The sequence below is a fragment of the Ceratotherium simum genome, chromosome 2 (genome assembly GCF_057802395.1).
Source record: "Ceratotherium simum simum isolate JZ-2026a chromosome 2, ASM5780239v1, whole genome shotgun sequence".
In the NCBI taxonomy this organism is placed as follows: Eukaryota; Metazoa; Chordata; class Mammalia; order Perissodactyla; family Rhinocerotidae; genus Ceratotherium; species Ceratotherium simum.
Genome location: NC_141901.1, coordinates 366,417 through 378,024, shown reverse-complemented (window position 1 = coordinate 378,024; position 11,608 = coordinate 366,417). Strand labels below are relative to the sequence as shown.

At 53.7% G+C, this 11,608-nt stretch overlaps 1 protein-coding gene across 7 annotated transcripts; it reads right to left on the bottom strand.

Annotated features, from left to right (window-relative positions):
* Positions 1-901: 901 nt before the first annotated feature.
* Positions 902-11,450, bottom strand: OPTC (opticin). Of its 7 annotated transcripts, XM_087436669.1 has the most exons (11): positions 11,365-11,450; positions 9,466-9,522; positions 7,937-8,174; positions 7,025-7,160; positions 5,587-5,646; positions 5,289-5,447; positions 4,267-4,469; positions 3,219-3,299; positions 2,689-2,784; positions 2,036-2,228; positions 902-1,388 (listed from the first exon to the last, which is right to left on the bottom strand). In XM_087436669.1, the coding sequence occupies exons 3-10, from the start codon at positions 8,165-8,167 to the stop codon at positions 2,058-2,060; spliced, it is 1,137 nt and encodes a 378-aa protein (XP_087292795.1). In that variant the 5' UTR covers positions 8,168-8,174; positions 9,466-9,522; positions 11,365-11,450; the 3' UTR covers positions 902-1,388; positions 2,036-2,057. The 7 variants fall into 7 exon arrangements, with proteins under 7 accessions (XP_087292795.1, XP_087292816.1, XP_087292809.1 ...); XM_087436690.1 differs by lacking the exon at positions 3,219-3,299 and having other exon boundaries at positions 9,466-9,679; XM_087436683.1 differs by lacking the exon at positions 5,587-5,646 and having other exon boundaries at positions 9,466-9,679.
* Positions 11,451-11,608: the final 158 nt, after the last annotated feature.

The window sequence follows — 11,608 nt, the reverse complement described above, 5'->3', positions numbered from 1 at the left end:
GATTCTACTGTTCTGAGAGGCAAGGAGCGATTTGCTCACAGCCTTCCCAGCCCTCCCCTGGGCAGGTGTGCCAGGATCCTTGGCTCTCCAGGAGAGAGGGGGCACCGCCCTCACCACCTCCAAGACTCCCATCCGTTCTGTCGTTCTGTCGAGTCTTGGTCCAAGCCTCAGCCAGCCTTGTGAGCTGGCGTAAGTGCTTTCTTTTCTCTAGTTCTCCATTTCTTCATCTGAAGAACGTGACTCATCGCTGACGGTCTGCCCGCAGGACTGTCCTGAGGCTCTGCAGCGCGTGGAGAGGTGCTAGACAGGCAGGGGAGGCAGGGGAATGGGTTTCCACGTGGCCACAGGACACACCTGAAACCTGGAGTGGTTGCCTTGGCAACAGAGCACCTGGCTAACCCCTCCTCCTTCAGGTTTCAGCGCAGACTTCGATTCTTCAAGGTCTCCTGGACCCTTAGACTGGCCCCTCCTGTAAGCTGTCACAGTGTTGTGTGTATCCTTTTATAGCATTTATCATGAGCTGAACAGTGTGGTCATTTGTGTGATGTTTTATAACATGTGTCTTTTGCACCGGCCTCTAAGCTCTGAGGAAAAGGAGTATGTCTGTGGCACACCATCTTATCACTGCCCCAGCAGGCAGGTGCTCACTGAACTCCTTGCTGAGTGAGGAAATGAACTGCTGCCTCCCCCCTTCTTTATGCTTCAGTCAACATCTGGTGCCAAGCACCCCCCTATTACCTCCCCCTGCCCAACATCTCCTTAGAAGAGGAGAAGGGCGCCGGCTCCCCTCCCTTTGTAATTCAAGCAGCAAGTGGGCTGGACCACAGTTGCCCTTCTTCCCCTCCTCCCAACACAGCAGGCCCCGCCCAAGATCCAAGAAGGTTGCAGGCGAGGAATTGCTCTATTTCTTTATTTATCTTTGCACAAGGCTGCCCTCTGGTGGTTAAACATGGGAGGGAGCATTGGAGGGTGGAAACCCCCATGGCCAGGAACCCGTTGCCGGGCCATGCTCAGAGACTGGCCAGAGAACCAGGATAGGTAAGCACTACAGGAGGGCATCCAGGCGAAGATTCAGTTCAGTTCTCCATCCTTACAAATGGCTCCTTCCAAATCTAACAAGCAGCCCTGGCCTAGGAAGAGCAGGAAATTACAGAAAGCCCCATAGAAACCCCACCCTACCCCAGTGGGGTGGCCTGGGGCAGGGAAAGGGCCAGTTAAATAGTTCTCCTTTCTCTTCAGCAGTGCTGGCAAATGCTTAACAACCAGCTTTCAAAAAAAAAAAAAGAAAAGACAAGACCCCAACGTGTAGCATGTTCCGATTTCCATGGTATAACTACTCCCACCACGGCTGATTTCAGATAACCGATGTGACGTCACTGAGAAAAGAGCTAGGGAGAGACGAGCACGTCAGTGTGTTTCCACCACACAGATCCCACAGACGTAAAATAAGTTCTAGAACATGGTTAATAGTAAAATGGTTGGGAAGTGATGAGTTTGAGTATTTATTTTGTTGTTTTGTTTTCAACATAATATATTTAATTGGGAGTTTATATAATTTAATTTTTAATAAAAGCTGTGTTTAACAACTGGCTTGCAAAATTCTGGAAAATTTAATAATCGGTTCTTGCAAGCCTACTAGTAAGAGCTGGTTCCAGCACACCACTGATTCTCCCCTTTCCTCCTCTTTCTCTCCTCGTCTTCCTCTTCCGTGACTTCCCTGGCATTCTGTGTGGGTAGGAGGGATGGGGAATATGGGAAAGAGCTTTGCTGCTGACAACCCTATTCTCTGAGCCAGGAGCCATAAGGTGGAAGGGGACAGGGATGGGAAGAGGATGAAAAATGCACATTTGGCTACCGAAGAACATTTCAGTGTGTGTGTGTGTGGCTGGGGCGGGGTGGGGGGTGGGTTGATTTTTGCAACCAGATCATGAGGCTGATTAATGCCTGGATGAAAGACCACTGTTTAGAGACAGGGGACTGGGCCCTAAATAGGGCCTGGGTGCCTGTGCCCTTGGTGGTCCCTGAGGGCTCTCACCTGGGAGGAAAGGGAGGGTGAGCTAGGCAAAGCGGCCTGTGGGGAGCCGTGGCAGGCAGAAGTAGGCGCTGGGGAAGAGGCCCAGGTTGATGGGATTGCCATCCAGGCGGATGTCTTCCAGCTGCCGCCGCGTGTGTTTATGCTTCTCAGTGTCGCAGAAGGCGTCTCTTTGCATGGTCTCTATCTTGTTATTCTGGAAAGAACACACCGACAGCTACTGAGCCTCCACTGGAGAGTCAGGCTCAATCAGCTACACCCACCAGCTCTGCTCTCCTTTCGCAGCCGGAGAACTCGAGGCACATGAGGCCAAGGTCACACAACAAGGGTGAGGAGAGGAGGCCATGGAGGGTGGATGGAGAGAGGAGAGATGAAGAGGGCTGAAGGGAAGAGGAGAGACAGAGGGGAAGGAGAGAAGGGACAAACAGTTGGGTGAGTTGGGGTAAGGACGTGGAGGGAGGTGAGGTGTTTCAAAGAGAAGGAAAGGGAGGAAGTCACACTGAGTCTGTGGACAATGACTGTGATGTGACCTGTTGACCCACGTCTGCCATCAGCTCTCAGTGAGGAGACCCCACCGCTGCCGAAGATGCTCCTGCTGTCTGACCTCCACCTTCTGTGCTCTGTTGGACCCCCTTGTTCTTGGGAAGGCTGCTCACCTGCAGGTGTAGCGCGCGCAGGCTCAGGGGCAGGGGCCCGGGGATGGACTCTAGCAGGTTGTCAGCCAGGTAGAGGAACTGCAGCTTCTCCAGCGCCTGGGGAGGAGGCAAAGGGCGGGGGAGGCTGGCCCTAACAGTGAGGGATGCCTGATGTGACCCCATTCGTTCACTCAGGGTCTCCTGAACCTCAGCCATGTGCCAGGCCCCGTGCTGGGTGCTGTGGGCGATACCCAGGAGCTCACAGGTGCTAACTCCCACTGGATGCAGAAGGGAAGCTGCAGCTATTGAGGTGCCACAGCTGGGGGAGTGTGAAGGAGCCGGTCAGCAGTTGATGAGGAGGGGGCAAGGAGTGGGCAAGGGCAGGCCGGGCTGGGAGGCAGGACAAGGGGACATTTCAGCCCAGCTGCAACTTCTCTGCTATCAGAAGAGATTTTCCCAAATGAAAAGCCTCCAGATGCTAAACCTGGAGCAGCTGTGGAGAGCATGTTCTGGAAGCATCCAGACCAGCAGAATGAGAGCCACAGGCACACCTGAGGCCGACTGAACCTGTGAGTGTCAATCTTGTCCATGCTCCTCTTCATCACTGCAATTGCCTGGGGCTCCTCTTGGCCCTGTTGATTGGGCAGCCACAAGGGGCATATTTTGGCTACATGTTAGCCCTTCCCATGAAAACTGCCAGCCAGTAACCAGTCAGATTGTCTCTCTTGAGAATTTCATCATAGAAAGACAATGATTAGTCAGTTAGTGGGGGTTTTAGAAATAAAAGGATAGGGCCGGCCCCGTGGCTTAGCGGTTAAGTGCATGCGCTCCGCTACTGGCGGCCCGGGTTCAGATCCCGGGCACGCACCAACGCACCGCTTCTCCGGCCATGCTGAGGCCGCGTCCCACATACAGCAACTAGAAGGATGTGCAACTGTGACATACAACTATCTACTGGGGCTTTGGGGGAAAAAAAAGGAGGAGGATTGGCAATAGATGTTAACTCAGAGCCACTCTTCCTCAGCAAAAAGAGGAGGATTAGCATGGATGTTAGCTCAGGGCTGATCTTCCTCACACACACACACACACACACACACACACACACACACAAAAAAAAAAGAAATAAAAGGATAGGTAGAGTTAGGGCTGGAGCCAGCACTACTGCAAGTCAAAGTCACATGTAAGCCCGAGTTGTAAGGGAGCAGACACTGAGTGTGCAGAGGCCACTGGTGTGCAGAGGTGAATGGAGCAGATGCACAGAAAGAAGCCAAGAGACCACGTGCCCCAGAGGGAGAGGAAGAGTTATCGACCTTGGTTTCTGACACCCCCACCCCTACTCCCAGGAACAGGCCTATGAAGCCCAAGTTTCTTTTCACAGAGGTTCCTGGGATGGCAGGTGGTAAAATACCCTCTTCTTCAGTCAGAATCAGTTGCTTGCAACAAAAAGAACCTTTAATAAAGTGATGAAAAGAACAGGGTTTGATTTTCAGACTCCAGACTAGGGTTGGAGCAGGGTCACCCTGTGAAGGCAAGGCATGTGTGTGAGGTTCTGGGCATGGGTGGCAGGTGGTAGATGGTGGACCGAAGGCCCTGGCTCACCCTGAAGGCTTCAGGCTGTATCCCTGAGCTCCGGAGCTGATTCAGGCGGACGTCCAGGACCTCGATGCCAGTAGGCAGCACAGGCAGAGCTGCCAGCTGGTTCTCTGGGAGGATCAGATCCTTCAGATCAGGCAGCAGGCGGAGGGCCTCGTCATCGATGGAGGAGATGAAATTGCTAGAGAGGTCAATCCTTTTCAGTTTTGCTAAGGAACACAGGATAGAGAACACAGACATGGCCATCTTCCCTTGCCCCTCGGGGAGCTGCTGGTACCCTGCTCCGTCCCTCTCAGGGTAGGGAATGCTAGCCAGTTCTCCACCTGCACCAGGTCCAAATCACAAGAGAGAACACTATAAACCAGGACTCTCTGAGAAAGCCCTTGGATTCTGCAATACTTTTCCCTGGAGTTCTGTCCTGCATGGTGGCTGCCCACCTTGGATCCGTCTGGAAGAAACCTTTTGAGGGCAAGACCAAGTGGCCCAGGAATCCCCGGCCCATCCCCACTCTACCCTCCACCATTAATCTTCACAAAAGGACACTGAGGCCCAGAAGGCTGTGGTTATTGGTGGTAGAACCTGGATTAGAGCCTAGGTCTCCTATTGCAGGCAGGGTATAAGCCATAAAGAAGCAAAGCAAACCAGAAAACAAAAGCCATGTCAACAGCATCAGTGCCATGGAGGGTTGGGTTAGCATGGCCTTGTCCAGAGGCCAGGCAGGCACAGAGCTACAGGTGCTGGGACATACTGAAAACAGAGGCTTGATCATATCTTTCCCTTCCCAGAGCTTTTGGGAGGACAAATGAGAACAGGGCACTTCTGCCATCTGAAATCTTCAAGGGAAGGTATTAGAGAGTCTTGGGGCTGTTTCCATCTGATGGCTGGAAAGACTGAAAGCTAATGGGGAAAGGCTAACACAGGTGGGACCCTGTCTCTGGTGACTGTTCATGTGGCTGAGTGACGAAGGAGAGGACCCTGGGGGTTCCCTTTGCCGGACCTGCCTCCTCTTTTGCCAGGGCATTACATACTCAGCCCTTTGAAGTCTCCAGCCCGGATATGGCTGATGCGGTTGAAGCGGGCGTACAGGTAGGCGGTTGTCTTGGGAAGAGGAGGGATGTTCTGTAGGTCAGCATCATCACAGTACACAGAAGAACCAAGGCACACACAGACCAGACAGGTAGGTAGACCTGGTCCAGGTGGAAGAGAGAACAAACGGAGACCCCGTAGGTCAAGACTCCTTTCAGCCTCTGGGACCACTGGCCCTCACCCCAGGAGCATCTGAGCCATGGCCATCTTTGTCCTCTTGGGTTGCTGCCCAGAACTCACCGTCACAATGCACCCAGGGATTGCTGGTGGCAGCTCCCAGCCTGGAACTCAGCCCTCGACCTAAGAGAAGCAGATCCACCTCGGCTATTACTCAGTCTAAGCCCATGAGTGCTTTCATCAGACCCTGTCCTGTGTACGTTTTCCTGGGCCTATGTGGGTGTTTCTAGAACATCCATTGGTTTTTTTCCCACAGGGCTCCTCTCTGGTCCCAAAAGATACAGTGAAGATGAAATAAATAGAATTAAGCTGGAATGGCCAATGGCACTGCCAGCTGCCTTGTGCATGAGGAGTTAGACACATTCCACGTGGCTCCAAGAAACACAACGGAGCCAAAGTGGAGTGGCCAGTGCCTGCCCAGGATTCATTTCCCCTTCTTATGGTGTCAGCATCCCAGTTTTACATTGGGAAACAGCCCTCCTCTGTTCTCAGTCCACGACTAGTGGTCGTGAGACTTAAGCCAGGCCATCGAACTCAGACTGGCTTTAAAAAGTTGGGAAGACTTTACTGACTCAGACAACTGAATAGTGCAGGAGGTTTCCATTATTTGCCATTTCAAGGGCCAGAGACTACGGGAGATGATTGCTAGTCCAACTCAAGGGGGAACTCTGTTAGGCAGTGACACTGCCCCAAGACTAAGAGGCAGCTCTTCCTCGCCAGCAGCGACCAGACAGTGTAGATGGAGCAGAGAGGGCCCCAGCGCCCTTCTCATCCCAAGGCCTTGAATGGTAGGTCAAGTGGAGGCCCTTTATGGTCTCCCTAAGTCTGGGATTCTGTAGCTCTGAGAGGTTGTGGATTCTGGACTGAAGTGTTTTCCCTCCTGATGCCCCAACACCCTAGAGGCACCCACGGCAAACATGTCAAGAGGAGAACAGGAACTGAGGGCAAGCCAGTCTGGAATTAACTGCATCCCTCCTCTGCCTCAGGTCTGATCCCCTCAGCAGAGGGCCAACCCCTCACTGCCAGATAGGATGGCATCCTGGTCTCCTGGAGGGGAAAAGAGCTGCTACGGAGGGAATTTAAAGCTGAAAAGCAGTATGACTGCTTCATTTGCCCCCGTGCCAAGTCACAGCCACAAAGATATTTACTCTTCTCCACAGCCTTTTAATTGTCTCTAATCAAATTAGCGTCAACCTGCTCCCCCAGTGATGCTATTAAATAAGGTAGGGTGGCTTTGCTAGGCAGAGCGGAATTCCTGCATTTCTTTGCCTTCTATTCAGTGTGTGCGTTCAGGCAAAAGCACTGGGGACAGCAAGCCTCTCCTTTTGATTTTTTTTTTTCTGTTTTTACTGTGGCTGTTTCCTCTTCTCTACCTGCTGGTAAGAGCCAGCCCTGACCTTCCGCCCTCAACCCTGATCCTCCGCTTTGGTACCTATGGTGCCGGGTCATGTCTGCATAGGCTATGACCTATGGATGTTGAGACTTGTGACAATAAACTTACCGTGGCTTGTTGGGGAACCCAGCAGGCCCAGTGTAGTAGGCCTGGTCATTGTGCGGTTTAAAGAGGGTGTCCTTGGACCCAAAAGGCTCTCAGTGGAACTGATCCTGGTTGAAGGAGCCAGGCTGGTCCCTTTAACCTGGGGACATAGCACATAGCACACAGTAAGCCAGCTGTTGCCTGGGAGAGACTTAACTTTGGGTTCTGGGAACCCTAGTGACAAATTTCACACTTGCCAAGAGTCACTGTGGAGAAGGAGGGAGGGACAACAGAAGGAGTGATCAAGGAGGGCACCTTCTTAGAGAGCATCTGGTCTGACATCTTCATTCCGTGGGTGAGGAAACTGAGGCCCAGAGAGTGGAGGGACTGGAATCAAGGAGCCAGCTGGTGGCCAAGCTGCGGCAGAGCTAGACCCGCATCCCCAGATTTCCTGGGCTGGTGCTTTTGCCCTTGCCCCTCACTGACCAAGCTCACACAGCAGACGCGTCAGGCTTCAGATTAGCCCCTGCAAAGGCCGGGAAGGGCTGAGAAGGGACTTCAGACTGAAGACAGTCTAAGAAAAGAGAGGGGGTGGTGGCATTTCTTTTTCTAGGGAGAATATGAAGACACTGCTGATGTCCCAGAGAGATGTGGCTTACGGTCTTACTTGAAGGCAGGGGGAGGGGGGTGATGTATGATTTCCAAGGGAAGTCCCACCAAGTTTTCTCCAAATGGATAAAGAAATTGACATTTCATTGTTCTCTTTCCTACTATCACCTAAGTGACAAGTTCCTGTGGAGGGAGAAGAATTTCCATCTCCTAGAGAAAGAGATGGAGGCTTGAGACACCTGCATTACAGAGCAGGTGGAGAGAGACCAGGCCTCTGGCTCCCAGTTTCTTGCAGGGAATGCAGCTGCTCTGCTATGTGCCCCTCACCTCGGGGAGCTGGTCCCCGTAGTCTGCGGGCTCCTCATAGTTGCTCAGATCAATGACCTCATCGTAGTTGTCCAGGCTCAGGACATAGTTCTCCAGGTGCAGAGCTCTGTTGGAACTGCCATCCCCGTGCGTCTGGTCCTCTCTCCTCCTCCTCTCCTTCTTTGGGAGAGAAGCTGTCCCTGCTTCCTGCAGCACCAGGGCCAGCAGGCTCAGGAAAGCTGAGAGCTTCATGGGGGTCCTGGGGGGTGGGGGTTGGGATGAGAATGGGGCTGAGTCACCTGGGCATCCAGTCCTGGGGAGTGGGCAGGAGGAAGGGCAGCCATGTGAGGGGCAGGGGTCTCTCGAGCTTTGTGCAAGCGGCTCACAAACATGCCCCACTTCCCATCCCACACTTGCAGACTCTTACGCTATTCCTCACACACTCAGTGCCTTCATTACACGTGCAAGCTCTCTAAAGGCTGGGCTGTGTCTAGGCGGCCTCTCACCGCCACTCGAGTCTCTTTACATGCTCCCCACGCTCTGATATCCACTGCCACAGGCACGTGCAGACAGCCAGCACAGACTCTCGACTCATCTCAGCACAGGCACACTCATGCACGGCCCCTTGTCTACACACCTCCCTACTAACTAGGCACACACTCGTGCATTTATACAGGTGTTCTCTCTTATACAACCACATATTCAGACTACAATCATTAGTCACTACCCTGGATTTAGAGAAACTTCAACATCAAGGAGTCTTATGCTTTTTCAAAAGATTCTTCATTCATTCACGCATTTGCTCAACAAACATTTATGGGGTGTCTATTAAGCTCCAGGCACTGGACTTGTCTCTAAGGGTACAGAAACGAATAAGGCACGCCTAGGTCCAGCAATGCCTCATCCATTTAGGAGACATGGGCTTAAAAATTGACATATGCTGTAAAAAAAGAATGTTAGTTTATAAAATATACTTATAAATGCAGCTTTGTAGAAACAAAACAGCTCTTTGTGTGTGGTTGTGGCAGTGTGCACACATCCGGAAGGCTCCTCAGATATCTATAGACACCTGTGTGTGTGCAGAGGAGATTGTGTACCTATGTGATGTGCACAGGAGTGAGTTCGTCTACATATGCACAGACAGGTCAAGCAATGTGTGCTGTGTGGTGTCAGGTACCCAGTGCATTTTTGATGATGCAGCCCTCCCCAAAGCCAGGTGCACAAGTTTCTAGTAGATTCTCCCCCTTTCTTAATTGTAGCTGGGCAAGAGGTAATAAGCTCCCAGCAGTAGCAAGAGGTATCTCTTCATCTTACCTCCATCTTCCTATTCCTCACTCCAAACCAAATCATATAATCTTAAAAAAACCTTAAAGAAAAGGCTTAAGACAGAGTTTACTACCTCGCCTCCATGCTCCCCCATCCAAGCCTCCCCGCAACTTCTCTGGCCCAGAGGGCTGAAGTCTCTCTTCTACCCGATCCACACCCAGCCCATACTCTTTCCCCTCACCTGCCCACCCATTGGGCCTAATGCCGCAACCCTTGAACCTTACCCTGTATACTCTTTGGGTTCCAAACGGAGCCTCACAGCTTCCAGAGAGGTGGGGACTCTGATGGAAAGAGTGTGTGCAGTGGGGCTGGGTAGACAGTGCCTGGCGAGGGCCAGAGCTGGCCAAGGCAGGCAGGCGGCCAATCCAACTTCTTCCTGATGTCCAGCTGTTTCCCCTCCTCTTTCCTCAGCAGGTGCCCCAAGGTTCAGTTCCTTTGCTTGATGGGAGGGAATTCTTTCTCTCTCCCTCCACCCGCTCCACTCCCACCTCCCTATACATCCCCCTCCCCACCTCCCACCCTCATCTCTCCCTCTCTCTCTCTGTCTGCTACCTCTCTCTCTTTCTGGCCACCTCTTTGAGGGGGCAGGCAGTTCTATCCCCTCTGGGGGCCCCACCCCTCAGATTCTGTACTCTCAGAGAAGGCAGCAGTGGGGTATGTAGAGAGATGGGGCTTGCCTTCCTCCAGCTAGAGAGTGATGATGCTTTGTATGGAGTCCAAAGATTAAAAGAGGCTGAACTGGGGTACACCAACCAGCTTCAGCACCCAGAGCCCCAACATGGGCCCATAACTGAACAGCAACCACCAGAGGGAGGGCGACTCAAAGAGAAGGTGAATGGGGGGTGGGGTAGCATTTGAAAGCCAACTTCAAGTTCTCCCATGATGACCTCGAGGCGGATACAGGAAATTCTCTAAATCTGCTAGGTTGGGCCCTAGAAAGGAGGTCCTGATCACAGACACCAGAAGGCACTGTGTGGGGTCCTCAAGCCGCAGAGAAGAATCCTCTCGGTCCCCCTCCTCCCACCGAAAATGTACACATCGAGAGAGACTCTCCTCTCCTTGGTGCACCCGGCTGCTACAGGTCAAGTCCTTGCTGAAGGCAGGGAGTGGGCTAAGATATCTCCCCCGAGATGCTGCCAGCCTGCACATGTGCCCAGGCTCTTCAACGGTGTTCCTTCCCCTACTCCCTCCCACTGGCCAGATACGGAATCTCAGCTGCAAGCTCCCTAAAGATCATCTAGTCCAAAACCCTCATTGTACACATGGGGACACAGGGACCCAGTGAGGTGAGGTGACTTGCCCAAGGTCACACAGAGCCAGGTCCTGGATTTCCTGACTCTCAGTTCTCAGGCCAGAGAGCCCTCCTTTGTTCATTCTTCATCCCCCCCCCCCCCCCCCCCCCCGCCCCGTGTTTTGCCCTCAGAAACAGATGGCCTCGGCAGAACTCATCTCTGCCCAGCTCACCAGGTGCCAGGGCAGATCTAATAGCCTGGCCCAAGGGGCAATGCTTGGCCTGCAGCGTTTTGGGCACCAGCTGGTGTGAAGGGGGCTTCCCCCAGCCCAAGAACCTGGTCACAGCAACGCATGTTCCTGCGCCCGGGCAGCCCCCATCTTGGGAGAGACACCACAGGGCTCTGCTGGGTGGAGGGAGAGAGAGCCCGAGCTGAGGGTGCCCAGGAAGCAGATGGCACATTTGGCGGCTGTCCTCCCTCATTCTCTCTATAGCTTGGGCTCCACAGCCAGAGGCCCTCCGTCCCCGCAGTCAGCCGCGTCACTCCCTCCCACTCCACCCTACCCCATTCATTCCCTGCGAGGACGAAGACGCGACTATTCATTCCTTCCCCTGTCGCCTGCCCCACTCCCTCCCCGCTTACTCGGTGACACTCGCCCCAGCACTCTCGCTCTCCCAGCTCTGCCACCGCGCCCCTTGCCCTGCAATTGGGTGCCCCCCCCAGCTCTTCCAGCTCTGCAGCCACGCGCTGTCAGCGCCCTGCAGCGCACGCGCATCCCCCTCTCCCCTCCCCCAGCCGCTTCTGACCCGGGCGGGCGTCACGTCCTCAACCTTCTCCCAGTTGCGACCCTCTCCCAGTTGCGAACCACTCCCAGCTGCGACCCTCTCCCACCTGCGACCCTCTCCTAGCTCCGACCCCCGCTGCACGAGCTCGTCCGCAGACGCTCCGGTTCCCGTGGATGTCAGGGAGGGCCCAGGGGACCGTGTGCTTGTGCCTGTGTGGGAACCGCCCAGGCATCCTGCTGTTGTTCAGGCGGCCCAGCTCCCGGAAATCCTGGAACAGCAGGCGGGAGTGCGGGCGCCCTTCTCATCCAAACCTCTCATTAGGAGAAGCACAAGGCATGCTGATGGAAGGG

What these genes read in the sequence shown, in the direction of transcription:
- OPTC (XM_087436669.1), bottom strand. Translation starts at nt 8,167, where the DNA reads ATGAAGCTCTCAGCTTTCCTGAGCCTGCTGGCCCTGGTGCTGCAGGAA. An exon ending in GGGTTCCCCAACAAGCCACG is followed by an intron (nt 5,647 to 7,024) that starts GTAAGTTTATTG and finishes TGCTTCTCTTAG; the next exon opens with GTCGAGGGCTGAGTTCCAGG. An exon ending in TGGAGACTTCAAAGGGCTGA is followed by an intron (nt 4,470 to 5,288) that starts GTATGTAATGCC and finishes TGTGTTCCTTAG; the next exon opens with CAAAACTGAAAAGGATTGAC.